The following is a 19,376-nucleotide window of genomic DNA, read 5'->3' on the forward strand; positions in this document are numbered from 1 at the left end:
GTATATCCATGAAAAAAAAGATAAAGGACAATGCAAACACCTAACTTCAGCTATCTCAGGTAATGGTAGGGAGTGGGGGTTTGCCTTTCATTTTATACCCTTGGGTATTTTTAATGTTTGGTCTTTGTAACAACATCCTCAGCTCATATACTTACATTTCTAGTTCCCTGAACCAGTAAGTGCTTGCCTTCTCCTACTCTACCACATGCAGAACGCCGAGCAGAGAGCAGGAACAAGTCCCTGTCCTTAAAGATCCCCCCTGGCCCGAGCAGCACCGCTGCGCACGCTTACCTTCTCTGCAGTCCGGTTCCAGACTGTCACCGTGTGACCCATTTTTAGCAAGTTGGAGACGATGCCGCTTCCCATGAGGCCAAGGCCCAAAAATCCTATCCTGAAACAGACAGAGACTGATGAGTGCAGGGCGGAGTGGGCGGGTCTGGGTGCACATGTCCTTAGGGTGGTTCCAGGCAGATGGGCTTGCCCTCAGGCCACCAGAAGCACTGTTCAGAGTGCTGACGCTACCTTTGCAGAGCCAGACTATGCTTTTCTTACTGTGCCGCTGTTTACAAGTGTCCCTAAATTTAACTGGGCATTTCTAAACCTTCAACTGCCACAGCAAGAAATAGGTCTTGTGTGGTTTAGGGCAAGTCTCCCGGTTCTGGTTTCCTTGCTGCTTTCAGTGATGGTCTGAGCTTGCCATCCCGTTACAAAGAGAAGGCACGAAGTTCTCTTCGGCCCTTGAAACAGCTTCCTGATCGGGATCTCAAGTGCTGGGCTTCGGATCCACCCCAAGTAACGGAAGCAATGCTCCGGAGCTGGGCGACCTCCTCAACTAGGCATCACCTCTCCCTCCTGGCTCCAATTCTTCCCAACTCTACACCCCTATGCAACCTTTCCAGTTTTCCTGATGTCAGCAGAAACAGGCCTTGTGCCTCTTCTCCAATGGTAAGTCCGTTGCCCGAGCTTTGGAGCCAGTCTTTGCCAGCTCACGAACCTTTCTTCCTACGCCTCCTTCTCCTGATCCTTTCAGTGACCACTCCTCGACACACTTCTAGCTACACGTCCATTTTGACCCTTCTGTGACTAACTGCTCAAATGCTCTGCTCACCTCACTTCCTGCAGCCCCTAGAGCGTGGGGGTTGTTGCTATGACTCCACTACCGCTCACTGTTTCTACGTGTTTGTTCGGATGATTTTATCTTGCCCAGACATCACTTCTGGGTTCTTGTATTTCTTTCTCTCATTGCATGGGCCATGGCTAGGCAATGCCTCTTCCTGCAGTTTTGTTTATACTACGCTGTGCCCAACTCTGGTTACTTGCAGCTCCAGACGGCCTACGTCAGCTTCTCCACTTTGACCCCACACTATCGTTTCAGGATTTTCAGTCACCAGGGAATCCCATCGCAGTCATCTTTTCAAACGGCTCCTGTCCTCAGAGGTTATCCTAACCCCCTACTGGAAAAGCAACTTCGCACACTCTGTCTGTCCCACCCTGTATGAATCATTGGGATCAAATGTTGAAAATGGAACCTCTCTCTCTCACCCACATATTTTAAGCCAAGGCTTAGAAACAAGGAATTATCTTTTGTCCTTCAGTTATCTGGGTACTGCAATTTCCTCCTGTGATTCTAAATCATGACAGGCTAATTCCTTCCCTTGTCTTGGTGTCCTAGTAAACCCAGCAGACCTGGGGGTGGAGCACCTGGATTTTAACATGGCAACTGACGGTCCCTCATGGTGTCCCTGAAACAAGATGGAAAAAGGCAGATTTATGGGGGCTGGGTGATACAATAATTGGTTTGCCCTGCAGTTGGCTTCATACTCATGTTAAAAAGGAGTTTTGACTATCAGGGCACTAAAGGTCTTGCAGCAAGCATCACACCTCTGTCCTCAGCCCCATCCTGGGCTGTTTTTTTTTTTTTAAACACACACACACACACACACACACACACACACACACACACACACACACGCACACACGCACACAAACCCACCAAACCTGTTGTCACTGAATTGATTACAACTCACAGCGACCCTATAAGACAGAGAAGAACTGCCCCATAGGATTTCCAAGGCTGTAAATCTTTACGGAAGTAGACTGCTACAGCTTTCTCCCGTGGAGCAGCTGGTGGGTTCGAACAGTCAACCTTCTGGTTAGCAGCCAAGCACTTAACAACTGCGCCAGGGCTCCTTCACAACCCCCACTAAATCATTGATAATGGTGATCTTCCTTTTACTTAGCACATAAAATGCCCTATTTTCTCTACTCGAGAGGGAATTCCACTAAAAATAACCTGTGGAGTAAGTGATTTCAAGAGTACAAGAAATTATAAAGTAAAAGATGCACTGTTTCTAGTTTAAGAGAGAACTGTATGGAAGACACAAACTGGAAATTCCGTCCTGGTTTTGTTGCTCAGGAGAATACTCCTTCCAAGTAAACAAGCCCTGTCAGTCAACAGGACTCTGCCAACCCAACAGCCGAGAGGGAAGCTGAGCACCACTGCAGTAAGCATAGGCCAAGGCTCGCAGTCCAAGACTCCAGAGGAGCAGACTCTGTTCTCCCACCTGCCTGGGCAGGTGAAGAGTGACACGCAGGTGTATGGGGGGTGGGGGGCAGGAGGCGACAGCAGGGAGGGCTAGGGGAGGCAGGGAGATGGGCTTTACTCCAAACCCCTTCACCTCCCTATCCCCCAGCTGCCCCACCATGGCTAATTTCAGGGTTGTCATCACGTGTCCGCTGGGCCTGGGGTTCTCAAAGTGTGGTCCCCTCACCAGCAGCAGCATCTGTGCATCTGGGAACTGGCTTCACTGATGGTGAAACCCGGGGGCAGGCCCAGCAATCCATGCTCCACGAGCTGCCCTCCAGGTGAGCGTGAGCAAGTCCGAGAATGCCTGCTCCAGGAGCTCCCTGCTCAGGGACTCACGGGAAGTTACGAAGCCAAGCCCCCAGTACAGCCTGAAGGGAGCACCGCTGTAGATTCACATGACAATTTGTCTTTCCCAAGCCAAATGACGCCCAGGAACACTGCTGTCAGTAAGAATCACCACCTCGGCTCTCTCCTCCAGCAGCCAGGCCACTGCCCTTGAGAGCGCCCTCGGTTTACCCGCCCCTGGCGGACCCATGCCACAGGCAGCAGTTCCATCGCAGGGCGTACTTTTTGTCTGTCGGCGTGATGCTGCCGTTCACCGCCGTGCTGTCTGCGGCCTGGATGGAGGTGGAGCCAGTCTCCTGGGGAGAGGAATCACAAACCATGAAGCCAGCTGCCCACGGACAGGCCCCAGGTGCAACAGAAAAACCGGGAGGTGCGGAGCCCACATACCTCTTCACATATTTTCAACTTCTTTGTGATTGCCTGGTAACAGACAGCTGGCTGATAAAGAGGGAGGAAAAAGACCGCTTATTAAACCCAACTGTTAACCGATCTTCATTATAATTCCCCTAAAAGTAATTTCCCAAGGAAAAATGTAATTTTCTTAAAAGGTTACATCTAAAATTGGAAGGCAACATTGAACACTAATTTTGTGTCCAATTTTATTGAACTCCAAATGACACAGTAGAAACACACAGCACCTCAATTACCTGTCCACACATCTCTGCGTGGTTCTCTTGCCCATGACAACACAGAAAATCAGAGACCTTGAGTCATGTGCCCCGGGTTCACAGGTAGTCAGTGTAAACTGGGCTTAGAACCCAGATCTGTCCAACTCTGAAGTCACAAGCGGCACCAGTGGGCGCCAGCAAGACTCAGCCTCACCACGGCCTTGCTGACACTCAGGGAACCGTTCCCTCCACAGCCCAGGGCTCACTGAAGCTGCCTGGGCTGTGAGCCTCAGGAGTAGCCACTGAGCAGCATGAGCTGCTTGGCAGGTGGCTGACAGCTCAAGATGTCTGCTTTCTGCCCTAGACACTAATGGCAACCACAGATTCTCAGCCATGGTGGACTGAGCTTTAAAAGCTTTTCTGGGTTTGTTTTTAAATCTTGACAGCACTCAACTGACTTGCGGGCCCATATCTGACTTTGTAACCAGTTGCTCTGGGCAGTATACAGGCAGAGCCTAATTGTTCAGTCCAGGAAGGTGAAATCCCAAGGGAGCAGGACTCTCCCTCAGGCTAGCCCCTGACCAACGATCAGCACCCTCAAAGAACAGCTCACCTTGTCCGTTTGGCTGAGCAGGAAGTGATGGAAATGAGGGTCTGCGTCTTTAACAGGCTGAAACCAGAAAATGATGAAATTACACAAGTTATCTTTCACAAATGGTCACTTTCTTCTGCCCAATAACCAGACTGTCCTCTGGCAGAAACACCTCTGGGATCTGGCCTCTTTTTTTTTACAGCTGCCTGGAAACTTTCCCCACTGTTGGTTGGAGCCTTTTATACGTGACCTCCATTTGAGCTGGAGGAAGGCTTGCTTCGAGCAGAAAAGATGTTCTTGCCAGCTTGGTACATGAATTATTTGTGAGAAAAATATTAAAACACATGCTAGTAGCCCAACAGACTAAGCTAAATCAATTCTCGAGATTCTTTTCCAACTTTAGGGTCTATCCGTGTGTGGGACCAGACCCGGACGGCTCGGCTCACTGAGGACTGGCAGTAATGCAACTGCTCTTCCCGATCGCTCCTGGCAACCGGGGCACAGCGCAGTCACACCAAGGATAAGACAACTTAAACATATTAAGAGGAAAAAAAAATTTGCAGAATGAACCCGCTATTGTAAAAAAGGACCCAATCCCCAACAACGAAGCCACGTGTGGGTACATAATCATGTTCTGTGGAATGGCGTATCACTAGGTCTGGGTTAGTCACATCAGACTTAATGGTGATCGCCTTGGAGGGTGGAGACGTTCACATTTTATCTCACAAGCTCCTATAACATTTTGGCAAAAAAAAAAAAAAAAAGCCTCATACACAAGAGAAGAGAGAAAAAGAAGAGAAAGAGCACCATGCAGCAGCTCCAGGAAGCAGCTCTGAAGCCGTGGCCTGTCACGGCCCACAGAAGAACATATTACCTCACTCGCAGTTGGCTGCCATTTAAATGCGGCCATCGGTCCAGCCATCATTCCCTTCACGGTACTAGACTCGGGGACAGTGAGGTCCTACAGAGGGGAAAGGCAGAGTATTTAGATACTGTGGCCACCTTGGCAGATGTCTCCCCCACTCCCTGCAACCCAAAATCAGGGAGAACCGCTTCATCGCCTTGCTTGCTTCCAGATACACCTCAAACTGAACTAAACCAACAAGCCCCTTGGTCAAGGGTCAATTCAGGCCAAAGTCCCTAGGCAGGCTGACTGATGACCGTTGGGAAAAACAGGCACGTCCTTCCCATAAACAGAGGGCAGGCCCTCTCCACTGCCAAACTAACGAACTGTGCTCTCCCACCTAAATTTCACAAGGTCAGAGCCAACTGGGAAGCCCCACTGGGCTCTACAATGTCACCAACAATGGGCAGGGAAACCCCAATGGCAGATGACAAAGATTAAGAAACAGTGCTGGCTTCAGAAGGAACCACCCGTCTCTCAAAAAGAAAACTTAGGAAGTCATATGATGCCGATGAGGAAACTGGCCCCACATTCTACACTACAAAGTGACAAGACCCGAATTAGAACCAGGACTGTCTGAACCCCAAAGCACTGCTCCCTCCCCCAACCCCAGCGGCCTGTCTCCTGAGACGATGCAAGGAGATGGAGCCGGTCCTCCTCACCAACAGCCTGGCCCACGCCCTTCCTGGGCACAGGGGAACTGTCTCAGCCTTAACATGGCTCTGCCCTAGCCTCTCACTGCCACTCTGAGTTTTCCTCATGTTCCCTTTCCCATTTGCTACACCCCAGCCCAGTGGCCTTCCCGCCATTTCCATCTGGACATCCAGTGGGCATCTCGACACGCCCCGCCGCACTCTCAGTTTCCCCCGGCCCACACTGTCCCGTCTGCTCTCTTCCCAATCTTACAAAATGGCAACCCCACCCTGCCAGGCCAAGACCTCCGGAATGATCCCTTCCTCCGCTCTCCATTGGCCACGACTGCCGCTGCACAATCAGAAATGTTCCCAACCTCTCTTCTCACTGTCCTGCCACTGTTACCCAGCTCAGGGCACCCGCACCTCACGCGGACTGCTGCAAAAGTAAATCTCTCCGCTCCCGCCCTGCCCCCGGCAGTCTAGTCTCTACAAAGCGGCCAGAGCCACCATCAGCTCAGATCCTGTCACTTCCCTGACTCAAACCCTCCAACGGCTTCCCACCTCGTGCAGTCAAAGAAAAGGCTTTGTCAAGGCCCCCATGCAGCAGGCTCTGCAGCCCTACCCTGTGCTAGTCTCCCCCTAACCACTCTGCACCTCACCAGCACCCCCCTGGCCCTCCATTCCCCAAACACACCAAGGGGGCCCACCTCAGTGACTTTGCACTTTTCATTCCCTCTGCTGGGAATGCTCTTCCACGAGAGTGTTGACTCAGGTGACACTCTCACTTCAGGCTGCTGTTTAAACGTCGCCTTATCAGAGTGCTTTGGCTGAACTCTGTATCTTCCTGTTAGAATGTGCTGATGACGACGTTGATAATGACATCCAAAGATGTGGGAGGGCCTACTATGTGCCAGACACCACTATAACCACTTTACATGTATGTCCCTGTTTAATCGTCACAACCTTGTGAGAAAGAACTATGATCATATTCACTTTACAGGAAAGGAAACTGAGGCACAGAGAGCTTAAGTAGCCTTGCCCAAGGTCACAGAGGCAGATGAAACTGAAACCCAGGGAATCTGGATCCTGGGCCTGTGCTCTCATAAGAAAGCTCTACGACAGCAAGAGTTTTGCCAATTTTTTTCACTCCAGACCCCGATGCTGGGACCTATGTGCGGCACATAGTAGGTGATCAACATTTACTGAAGAAATGGACATGAGAGATCTCATCTATCTTCTATACTGCTTTATCTCTAAACATCTGCCCTGGAGCCCTGGTGGCACACTGGTTAAGAGCTCAGCTGCTGACCAAAAGGTCAGCAGTTCGAATCCACCAGCTGTCCCTTGGAAACCCTACGGGGCAGTTCTCCTGTCTTACAGGGTTGCTACGAGTCGCAATCGACCGGAGGGCAGTGGGTTACTCCTAGACATCTGCCCTGGGGTGGATAAAGAGGTCTTGAACAGAAAAGCACCGCTGCAGGGTGCTCAGAGGATTTCTGCTATGACCTGGGCGTGTTCTAGCTCTGCGTTGTCCACAACAGTAGCCACGAGTGACATGTCACCACAGAGCACCAGAAATGTGGCTAGTGTGGCTGAGAATCTGAATTTTTAATTGTATCTAATCTGAATTAATGTCAATGTCAATGTCACCTGTGGCTAGGGGAAGGCCACAGTGACAGCAGAGGAAGGAGAATGAGTGCTAGGTGCAGCAGTAACTCAAGTCCTTGGCCCCCACTCCTTCGCTCTCTGCACCAAGCTGGCCTTTCAGCAGAGCCAGAGGACTGACGGCGCTACTCTCAGTGTAGCTCTTGGCTCAGGGCTAGGAGATGAGAGCCCAAGGGTGAGAGCTGCTCTGCCCGGTCCCACATCCAGGCTCTGCTGACCTTCACCTAACTGACACCTCCACCTCCATGATCAAGGCCAGTCTTTCCGTTCACTACCCCCTCCTCCAGCAGATTATGCCCCGAGAGGCGATCATTCAGGGCTCTTCCTGCTCATCTGCCTACGTGACTCCTCACTGTTTCTGCAAGGAGCTCTCCAGCCAGGTGATAGTTACTCTAGCAACATGCTCGTTCGAGACCACAGGATGTTTGAGATTGTAAGATGCACCCAAAGCCCAAAGCCCAGGCAGATTCTCCACCGCTCTGGAGGTGCTCAGCCCACCCATGTGAACCGGCACACACCACCAGCCACACTCCTGCTGACAAACCCTTTCATAACAGGTCAGGTCCGGGCAGGTGTGAAGACCATGCAGAAAGGACCCCTCAGAGAGTCAACAGCAGGCAGAGCTCCTGGGCTGAGATCTGGCTCTGAGGAACAGAAGCAGACATGTTACTGTCCCTCAAGTTAGTCACTCAGACCCAAGGGCAAGCCACCTTTGACTGGGAGCTTCTGAGGAGTCCCAAGTAGTAAGCCCGGGCAGTGGCCATGAAAACAGTCGCCTGTGTCTCACCACACACCTGCTACCGCCTAAGAAACAACAAACCAACGACACTGGCCAGGTGCTCCGTGTGCCATCGGCCCTGTGCTCACCAGGAACCTGTGAGGCCTGTGTGGTTACTGTTTCCAGCGACCAGGTGAGACACAGCTGCAGCAAGTCCTGGAGTCACGAGTCAAACGGTAGGGTCCTAGTCCTAGCCTCTCTTCTGACTCCCTTCCCAAAAAGCTGTTCCTCCCCAGAGCAGGCACAAAGGGAATCAGTGAGATCCAGGGCCTCTGATACCAGGCAACATTAAGTTGGAAAAGAATGGAATTCGACAGGCTTGGGTTCCCAGGAAGTAAGCTGAAGAAGTCACATTACATTTTTGTGGGTCAAATTAGAAGAGGATCATGCTCCCTGAAAAATCCTTTACACACTGCAACTGGCCGTTTTCCCAAACCTTTGGCCACCTCTGGGCTGGTGGTTCCCTGCACGCACAGCCATCTGGGCTGTAACCTTATTACATTCTGCCCTCATCTAGTAGATGGCCACTCTGCCATGAGAAGGGCCTTCTCTGACCTGCAGGGTGCACAGTGGCAGCCCACAGGCAGAATCTAGCCCAAGCAGATTTTCAGACCTATAACGTGTTTTTAAAATTTGAATTAGCTTCTAACATTTAAAATTAGAACATTTCACATAATCTGTATTTCCAGTTTCTCTTGAGAAAAACCAGACAATCTGTCAACAGTTGGCTGGAACCCCACAGAGCACCCCAACCTCACCAGACTGCCAGCCTCTGTGCCCTGCCACGGCACTGAGGCAAAGGGTCAGGGCTGAGAGAACCTCACACCCAAGCTCTGTTTCTTCTTACACCCAGGTGCTTCGCGCTCCCATGACCTGCCTGGCCTCGCTGGCGTTGGAGTTTGCAAGTCCCGATCCAGAGATCTGATGTCTAGCGTTTCATCCACGGCCTTGTCACCCAACTGTTCTGCCAGCCATCTGGCTTCTCTTCCCTTTCTCCTGCTGTGACAATCTTCCCCTGCGCTCCTGATACCAACTACCCTCTTCATCTCCAAACACTCCTCCCTTGGCTCCGAGACTCCTGACCCACATCTTTTCAGGAAGAAGGCAAGATACGTCATTTCCACTTTATTTCACTTGGCTGGCTCCTCGGACTCCTTCCCTCCTCTCCCCAAAGTCTCTTCTACCCTTTGCGCTGCTCCCTCCTTGTTCTCCCTAAGAGGACCTCGTCCAGTCTCCTGGATTCAACTCTCCTTTCTAACACTCGGCTCCCAATTTCCAGTGCTGACGTCACCTGCTTGGCTGTCTAGACATCGCCTCAAATTCATCATGTTCAAACAGGCCGGTCCTCTTCCCCCGTAAGCCAGCTCCGTTTCCGTCTCCAACTCCTCTGCTTTTAAGAAAGGCGTCACCGTTTCCCTGGGCCTGAAGCTTGGAGTCATCTTTGTCTCCCTTTCTCATTCATCCCCTGTATAACCAGCTGCCAAATCTTATGAACTCTTCCTTCGAAATGTTCCTCTTCAATACTTGCTATCACCCCTTAGAGCAGTTTCTTAAGGTTGTACACCTGGGTTTAGCCTTCTAATTGTCTTGGAGCCTTCCTTCTCCGCCCTCCGTGACTGTTAGGAGAGCTTTATCCATATCACCCTCACAACAACCCTAAGAAACAGGTACTGCTGTCATCCCCACTTACTTTTCAGGAAGCACGTCAAGAAAAGTCAAATCTGACCAACATACAACCTGGATCACACTGTCACCTTGACACCAGCTTAAACGCTGTCAAGGCCCCCTGACTTCACTGATACCCACACTGCTTAAGTTGGCCCCCCAGGCTCCTCCACAATCCAGTTACAGCCTACTTGTATCTCTCCAGTCTCTTTATTATACATTATTGTGTGCCATTGAGCCCATTCCGACTCATAGCAACCCTATAAAACAGAGAACTGCCCCACAGCATTGACTAGGTTGTAACTGTTATGGGAGCAGATCACCAGGTCTTTCTCCCGTGGAGCCACTGGTTGGGTTTGACCCACTGACCTTTTGGTTAGCAACCGAGAGACTAATCATTGTGCCACCAGGGCACTTCCATGTACTGAGAGTGTTCACACCAACCTCGGCCACAGGTGGGCTGTGTCCTCCATCTCTGAACACCCCGCTTCTTCCTTGTGAAGTATCCAGCACCAGTCTTTGCCCTTTGGCCCAAGCCAACCACTCTCCTGCCTTGAGCCTCTGGCCCAGGCCTACCACTCTCCTGCCTACACCTTCTGGCCCAGGCCCACCACTCTCCTGCTTTGACCCTCTGGCCTGAACCTGTGCTGGTTTACTGCCTGCTATTCCTAGTTCATGCCGTGCATCCAGGCCAGGCCTTGCCCCAGTCTGCAAGATTTTTCAGGGCAGCACTTAGCCTAGGACTCTACGTCTGCTCAGTGAGTTGAAGCCCAGCAGAGCACTCAACCTCACCTCTACAAAAGGAAGCCACTAATCCCAAAGCTGCAGAAATCAACAAACCTTCTCATCCTTTGGGGGCCGACCCCGCTTCCTTGGACTCTGCTCTTGGGCTCTTTTCAGAGGGGATTTGGAGCCTCTCTCTGAAGAGCCTGAAGACACCCTCTTCTTTCCTTCTCCCATGTTCTTCTTCACCTTCCCTTCAGACAGGCTAAGTTTGCGCTTCTCATCACCTGAGTTTGGCCTACTTCTCTCCTCACTGGAATTACGCCGATTCTTATCATCAGCAGAGTTGTGGGATGATGTCTGCAAGTTTAATAATAATAATGATAACCAGAACAGCTGCTGCTGCCGCCATCACTACCACCGCTGACACATGCCAGGCGCTGTCAGAAGAGCTTTATGGGTATTACCCTCACAACCACCCTAGGAGACAACTACTGCTGTCATCCCCACTTACTTGTGGGGAAGCACATCAAGAAAAATCAAGTCACTTGCCCAAGGTCCCAAAGCTAAGGAGTGGGACTTAAACCCAGGCAGTCTTTCCCAAGGCTGTGCTCCTCCTCACTGAGCTATGAAAGTGAGAAGCGGCCAAGTGACCTCCCCTGGGTCCGAGCGACTTTCCTAAGAGCACCAATCTACTCCAGAAAGGTTAACCGCATACCCGGCCTTTCCGGATGGTTAGCAAAACGCCGATTCCTTAGAACCGAAGTAGCTCTCCCTCCACTGGCATTTTATAAGAATAACGTGTCCCGTGTGGGTGACATTTAATCCATTAGTTACTACACAAAAATAACGGGTTTGGCGTTGGCATAAATGAAAACTGCTGAGTCTCTCACCTGGTCCTTCCCTTTGGCTCTTCTTAGGAACTCTTCCACGGCATCCACAGCTTGCTGGAACCGTTTGCCTTTGTTAATCTTTATCATTTCCTCCTTATGAGCATGGTAGGGTTTTAGCTGTTCCACTTTGATCCAGGCACTAGAAGGAAACAAACAAGAAAGGGTCTGATCCACACTGCACACACCAAACAGTACCCAGGACCTCACGTGAACAGAAGGCACACATCCACTTGGTTTAACTCAACTCTGCAAGAGGTTTGCCACATTTTCAAAACAGGCCATCAACCATCCCAAACTCATGGGCCTAAAAGGGCACTTTCCTGAAACAAGTGAAGCAGAACAACAAGAGACACAGAGCAGAACGTTTCCCAAAGGAAACCATTTAGTTGGAGGCTCTTCAGTTCTGCTTTCGCTCACGGCCTTCAGTGCCCGACTCCCTGCACCCTGCCACTTGCTCAGAGCAGAGAAGAGCTGGAGACACTGCCACATGCACCACAGGACAAACGGCCACGCGTGGACCCCTGGGAAGCACTATGAACTCAGGCAACGCAGCTGTGCCATCGAACACTTGCTGCCTGTCAACAGTCTGAACCAGATTTACCACCTGCAAATCTGAGAATACCAACCAAGAATCAGGGATGTTACCAGGGCTAAAGAAATGCAACATCTTTTAAAATTTGCTACTCTTACAGATATCGCAGCCACCGAGCCTATATTTGTTCAGAAATGATTGTATCCATGGCTACTAAAGCCGCACAAAACATGCGATACGTAACTTGGAATGAGGGCAGCAGTCACAAAAGGGGCCCCTTAAAAACAGGATTCTTCTTGAGGCTGAAGGTAGAAGAACGTACTCCTTCAGTATTTAAATTTGAATTCCCACCACCAATGTATGACACGTGAAAGTGACACACAGTCAGCTGTCAGTCTGGGCTATCTGGCCTACCCTCCTGACCAGAATAATGCAACCAGACGCAGCGGGCTTTCTGTGGCTTCCTGAAATGATGTTCAGCTCACAGACACCAAGTATAAAGCAGAGTTTTATAGGCTTGACAAGGTACTAATTAATTTACATATGTCTTACTCTGTACCACTCACAGGTTTCACTGTATAACCTTCAGGAAAGTGGGTCAGGTTAAAGGATATGAACTGGGCTATAACTTAGGTTCTTTCCTTTAGAGAAAGCTGGAGAGCATTGACTAACGGTAGTAAAGTGCTAATCTCTGCACATGAAACAATGCTACCAACCTACCAACAGTGACCTGCTATTTGAGTGCTGTGCTAACACAACAGCCCTGGGCCGTCAGCCTGCAAGTCCAAGACAGCGAACCAGGACTAAGCAGGTTATCTATGGCTATACAAGACAATGAAAGAAGACACAGACGCTGGCCTTATCGTCACAGGGCTCCAACCAGGTGAGTTAAGCAGATACCTTCCTAGTGACCAACTCATTTTAAAGTTTGAAACCTGACATGCTAAGAATCCACGGGCCCAATCATACAGAAAGAAAAAGTGGAATTAAATTCCGACCCCATATCTTCTCGCGTCGCTTGTGTTTACAGTGTTTCTAAGGACAGACGAGGGCAACCAGGTACCGAGCCAGACACACCTTGCAGAGCAAGTGAAGCCGCATGCTACCTGGGGGCTCGGGGACACAACGAAGACGACTGGTGAAGCTTGAAGGGCCCAAGAACTGCACAAGTCCCCATCGTAAGATCGAGATGGGACAAAAGACTCCAAGGAGCACTGATCCTGTCCCCTCCGTCCTGCTACTGCCACCCCTGCCTCCCCCACTTGGAGCCCATGTTAACCTCTGATTCAGAATAAACGGGAAGATGAGGGCATCTGTGGAGAAAGCACTGGTAAACGGACGCCTACTGTTTTGTTTGAGCCCGGGTGGCGCAGGGGTTAAGCGCTACAGCTGCCAACCAAAAGATCAGCAGTTCAAATCCACCAGCCGCTCCTTGGAAACCCTATGGGGCAGTTCTATTCTATTCTATAGGGTTCTATAAATCAGAATCGACTCGAAGGCAATGGGTTGTTTTGTTCAAGCATTTTAAATGGCTTAATTTCTCCCTTCTTTAGAAGGAACAGTACAGCCAAAATCCTTTTCACCCTGAAGACTGGAATTTGAGATATTAAAATGAAATTTCCCTCTGTGCTATCATCTTTGAAAAACTGAAATGGATTGCTAAATGAACCAACACTATAAATATGATTTCAAGGAGAATAACTGCAAAAAATGTTCATTTGCTTAACACCGGAAAAAGAGAAAACAGAAAAGCTGCCACATCAGGAAAACAGTAAACAAAACGTCAGCCCTTCAGAGCCCTCGGAGGACGACCTCTTGAAAGCAAGCCAAACTTAAATCATTTTGGTCAACTGACTAGAAACTTCTTTCTTTGAAAGGCTGTATTACAAAACCCTGTCTTTCTGAAAAGGGGCGTGCCTTTCAGCCTCCAGAACACGCCATTCTCCTCCAATTCACGGAGGCACGGCAGCCCGGCCTAGCCTGAGACGAGTGCTTAGAAAGTAATCCCCAAGCAGAGGATGCCGTCGGGCATGTTAGCGGGGTGGGCTGCTCACCTCTGCAGTAACCGGTCCCTAAAAAGCTCCACTTTGTAAGGTTCTAAGGTGTTTTCGGCCGTTTGCTCTTTGAAAGGACTGTTCCATTTCTTCTCTCGTCACAGCAGCAACTTGTGATTTCCCTCCTGACTTCCTCATTGTGCCTGGCTGGAGGGGCACCTCTTCCTGCCCAGTTTGCCATGGGGTAGGAAGTCAGAATACCAAGCTTAGTAAAGCTGTGCCTGCTTTCATGTACGAGGAAGTTGATCACACCTGGTTTGTAGTAGTAAACGCCTGAAAACAAGCTGACTGGCAATCAGCGGAGGGCTAACCCAATCACAGTGGTTCTGACAATGGGACTCTGAGAGGTCGTTACCAGAAGGAAACAGAAGGTCGCTGAAGGTATCTGGCTAACAAGAACAAGCTAGATGCAGAAGAGCGTGCACAGTATGCTACCATTTATGCAGAGATGAGGAAAGAGGAACACACATTGTCCTGATCGCGCACACAATCTCTCTGGAAGGACACACAAGAAACTAGTCTAATCGGATGCCTGTGTGGGGTACAGGGCTGAATGGAAAATTTTCACTGTTTAGAGTTAGCTTTTTTTTTTTTTTTAAACCACAAACATGTAAAAACCCACTGCCATCAAGTCGATTCCAACTCATAGCAACCCTACAGGACAGAGTAGAACTGCCCTATAAGTTTCCAAGGCTGTAAATCTTTATAAGAGCAGACTGCCACATCTTCCTCCCTCAGAGCAGCTGGTGAGTTTGAACCACTGACCTCTTGGTTTGCATCCAAGTGCTGTAACCATTGCACCACCAGGGTGCCTTCCATAAACACGTATTACCTTTAAAAATACAAATCAATAACAAAGGCCTCTGCTGTTGAGTACAAGCTATTCTGACTGCCCAGAGGGTCCCCCCCATTGATTTCCTGGTTTGTAGGTTCGCTCCAGGTAAGGAGCTACTGCCTGGCTGCTGGTGTAACGGTCCCTGTCACATCGCCAAAAGCAGCACACTGACCCTGGTATCCTGATCCACCTATTGCAAATTCTTTTCATTTACTAATACAGAACATCCATTAAGCCACCCTCAGGTTACTCACTCCACTCAAAATGAATAAAAGAGAACCCACAATTGCAAAAACTTCTATATTTCTGATCTGCTTCCTCTTTAAATTAAAATTACACCATGTAGCTATCACATTAAAGATGCCTACGAACAATCTCAAATACCCTCATATAGATGTCTTGGACTCTGCGTAGGAAGCTGCCAGCTTTCTCTTGTGAAGAAACTCCTCCCGAGAAATAAAAAGAGAAAATACCTGAGCGCAAAGTCCAAAAGTGAGAACAAGGGCAGGGTAGGTAAGAAGACCTGGGTTTGTGTTCCTGTCTCGATTTGGTGAGTAGTGCTTGGTAAACAATTTCTATGCCTGCCTTTTTTTTTAAGAAGAGGCTGAGGATTAGTGAGGTGTTATGGTCCAAGTGTAAGCTATTTACAACTAAAGGCATCAGGGGACACCAGGGGGAATAATTAAGAATATCTCAGTTAATTTCAAGCAACCATAATCATACAGATACCAACGAAGACTAGCAAGTAAGACAGAATCAGAGGATTCTATTTCCAAAACCGAAATGCTTCTCAAGGACCCACATTCCCAAATGCTAGAAGAGGCTGTCCGGTGCTCCGCCTATGCCAACGTGGCCAGCAACTTCTCTTTGCACCAGTTTCTAAAATTCCGCTACATGACACCCGCGACTAGAGCTAACACGCCACGCCAGAAGGCAATCGCCAGCAGGATAGGAGCTGCTGCTGGAGGAAGGGAAATGCCTCGATTCTCTCGAGGACAGCTAGTGACCGACCCTGGCACAGGGACAATGCCATCCCACTTGGCCCTCACTATCCGCGGGTTCAATTCTTCAACTATTACAGGCTGTCAGATGTAGGGGAAGTAGATCAGTCCAGTGCCAGGTTTTAATAAGTGGCATAGACAGGAAACACAAATGGACTTTTAGGGATAAGAAAGCTGAAAAGAAAAAGGGAGGCTCACATGGTTCCAACTTGCGACGTTCTAATTATTAACTGCCATTGGTTTTTCTAGAAGTTACTTTAGCACTGTCTCAGACACCTTACAGCTACCCAGATCTTCTCCGCCTTATATCTGGAAGATGGTTTGGTGTAAAAAGTACCCTGGCTGGGATCCTGGACATCTTAGCACTTAAATCCTCAAATCCCCTGCCTCTCAGTTTCTTGTCTGTGAAAAAACAAGAACCAGAACAGCTACCCTGTCCATTTCCTGCAAGGGCTGTTAGGAGGATCAGATGTGAAGATTGCTATGGAAACTCTCGGGTAGTCTGAATCAGTGTGCTCCTGACAGCTTCCTGGCACCTGAAAACGAAATGAACACTCCCTGCCGTCCACGGCACTGACGAAACCTTTCAGCCCTGTAATGGCAGCCGCCGTCAGTTTCTACCATGATGGTAACCACCAGTGGTCAGACCTGTCCAAGGTGGACTCTCAGGCACTTCAGACTTGCTCTTGGGATGGGGTCACCTGGTGAAGCTGGCCAAGTTATGCTGCAGTTATTTTTCCTTCTGTATTTCCATGAAAACAGTTCTTAAAATGACTGTGGGTAATTTCCGTCTTGGCTAACAGGGCTCTGAGAGCAGAATTCAGCTATCTTATTAAGTCCCCCTACTCTCCAGGGGGGCCTGTTCCTCTCTTGCTAACAGTGGGATGGCAACACCATCACAACTTGTGAGATGGCTTGGGAGAGAAAGGGAGAGAGAAAAATCGGTTTTCTAGGAGACTGAAGTAACTGTATACCTTGTATTAGGAGCTACCTTTTTTACTCTTTAGTTACATCTATGTTTTTTTTTTTCCAATTAGTAGTATGCCAGTTCTGAAATTGAACATTTCTGACCAAATCCTCTATTTCTTAGGAATACAGGAACAGCCACACTTTCAAACCATATCTACCCAGTCCAGGGTCCAGTAACAGACCAAACCCCATCCCAGAATGTGCCAGGAGCGACATCAACCAGTAAAGGTGAGGTCGAGTCTAGCTTCTTCTGTAGCCACGCAGAACAAACTAGTTCTCATCCCTAAAAAGTCCACTTGCACTTCCTGTCTACCCAAACCTAAACAAACCAAACCCGCTGCCATCAAGCTGACTGCTGCTCAGCAACCCTACAGGACAGGGTAGGACTGACCCACAGAGTTTCCAAAGCTGTAAATCTTTATGGACGCGAACTGCCACAGTTTTCTCCCATGGAGCAGCTGGTGAGTTTGAATCGCTGACCTTTCAGTTAGCAGGTGAGTGCTTTAACCACTGTGCAACCAGGGCTCTTGTCTGCACCACCTCCTAAATGTCTACTTCATGTATTTGCCTGAAACACACACACAACATTTCTTCCATTGGGGGGCCCCTCATCAAAATGCATGAGGGTTTACAAACAAGTCAGAGTTTATCTCCCTCAAACCATTTGTTATTTCATAAATCCTGATCACGCTCTTGTTTCAGCCTTGGCTTTTCCACACTAGAGACCTACTCTTTTGTCTGACTCAGTCCACTCTTCTGGATCTTGACTAGTTCCATCAGATCCTTTTGGAAGCATGAAATGAGGTCCAGGTAGTATTTCTGGTGAGGCACATTACATTTTTACATAAAGATGGAATAGCATTTTGTTTTGTGTTCAAAGCTTTCCTGGTCAAAAGAGCATACCTGGCCGACCAACTCTCAGATTCCTTTCCTTACTCAGAGGCACCTGCTGTTGTTACAATCTACCAGCTATTCTTCCCTCTTGCAAACCGATGTGGACCCTTGCCTCATAGTTGCCGAACACCTGCTGCCAGTGCAAACCACACTCTACGTGCGTGACCCTACTTCTCCACCCGGGATGAGAGTGGGATGTCATCCCTATAACATGCATGAGGACACAGAGGTCTGGAAAAGTGAAACAGCTCGCTCTAATCACAGGGCTGGTGGAACCAGAGTCTGAACGCACACCAGGCTGGTAACAAATCCAGAGCTCCTGCCCCACAGTAATCCAATGCCACCTGCCACTGCAGATTTTATCTTCAGATAAAAGAAAGAGACTAACTACAATTTGCCTCGACACCAATCCCTGAGGAACTCTTCTCCCTTCAGAGGAAAATCCTTACCTTCTACTTCCTTTCTCTGAGTCAGATGTCTACCCACAAAGAGATAGCATGTTAGTTCTGGGGTGACTTCATTTTTATATAGCTTTCTAAAAGCTTAAACATACTCTATCAAACACTAAGTAACGATAGAGAATGATGAATCCATGAAACGTAACATGGAGGAATCTGGAAGGCATTATGCTACGTGAATTGTCAGGTGCAAAAGGACAAATATTGTATAAGACCGCTATTATAAGAACTCAAGAAAAGGTTTAAACACAGAAAACATTCTTTGATGGTTACGAGGGTGGGGAGGGATATTCACAAACTAGACAGTAGACAAGAATTATCTTAGATGAAGGGAAAGACAACGCACACCACAGCGGAAATCAGTACAACTGTACTAAACCAAAGCTAAGAAGTTTCCTGAATACGACCAAACACTTTGAGGGACAGAGAAGCAGGGGCAGGGGTCTGGGGACCATGCTTTCAGGGGACATCTAAGTCAACTGGCATAACAAAGTTTACTAAGAAAATGTTCTGCATCCCACTTGGGTGAGTGGTGTCCGGGGTCTTAAAAGCTAGCGAGTGGCCATCTAAGATGCATTAACTGGTCCCAATCCACCTGGACTAAAAGAGAACGAAGAACATCAAAGACACAAGGAAAACATTAGCCCAAGAGACAGAAAGGGCCACACAAACCAGAGACTCCATCAGCCTGAGACCAGAAGAACTGTATGGTGCCTGGTTACCATCAATGACCGCCCTGACAGGGAACACAAAATAGAGTCCCTGATGGAGCAGGATGAAAGTGGGCTGCAGAACTCAAATTCTAGTAAAAAGACCAGACTTAATGGTTTGACTGAGACTGGAAGGATCCTGGAAGACATGGCCTCTGGACTCTGTTAGCCCAAAACTATAACCATTCCTGAGGCCAACTCTTCAGCAAGGATTAGACCGGACTATGGGACATAAAATGATACTCAGAAAAAGTGTGCTTCTCAGGTCAAGTAGATACATGACACTAAATGGGCAACTTCTGTCCGCAGGTGAGAAGGCAGAGAGGTTCAGGAGCTGGTTGAATGGACATGGGAAATCTGGGGTGGAAAGGAGGAGCATGCTGTCACAGTATAGGGAGAGCAACTAGGGTCACCTAACAATGTGTGTATAAATTTTTCTATGAGAGACTAATTTGAATCGTAAACTTTCACTTAAAGCACAATTAAAAAAATAAAAAGATACCCTATTGAGTAGTTGTCCTATATCCA

General features: G+C 48.8%; 1 protein-coding gene across 2 annotated transcripts in view; it reads right to left on the minus strand.

Moving 5' to 3' along the window:
- The window catches only part of GLYR1 (glyoxylate reductase 1 homolog), a 33,626-nt gene that overhangs the window by 9,293 nt on the left and 4,957 nt on the right, over positions 1-19,376 (minus strand). For both annotated transcript variants that reach the window (XM_004373226.2, XM_023728448.1), the window contains exons 4-10: positions 11,396-11,534; positions 10,620-10,862; positions 5,007-5,093; positions 4,154-4,210; positions 3,320-3,370; positions 3,155-3,228; positions 292-391 (exon numbers count right to left, since the gene is read on the minus strand). In XM_004373226.2, the coding sequence (XP_004373283.1) occupies positions 292-391; positions 3,155-3,228; positions 3,320-3,370; positions 4,154-4,210; positions 5,007-5,093; positions 10,620-10,862; positions 11,396-11,534 (751 nt within the window). The remainder of the gene's footprint in view (positions 1-291; positions 392-3,154; positions 3,229-3,319; positions 3,371-4,153; positions 4,211-5,006; positions 5,094-10,619; positions 10,863-11,395; positions 11,535-19,376) is intronic.

The sequence above is a fragment of the Trichechus manatus genome, unplaced genomic scaffold (assembly GCF_000243295.1).
Source record: "Trichechus manatus latirostris isolate Lorelei unplaced genomic scaffold, TriManLat1.0 scaffold00024, whole genome shotgun sequence".
Taxonomy (NCBI): domain Eukaryota; kingdom Metazoa; phylum Chordata; class Mammalia; order Sirenia; family Trichechidae; genus Trichechus; species Trichechus manatus.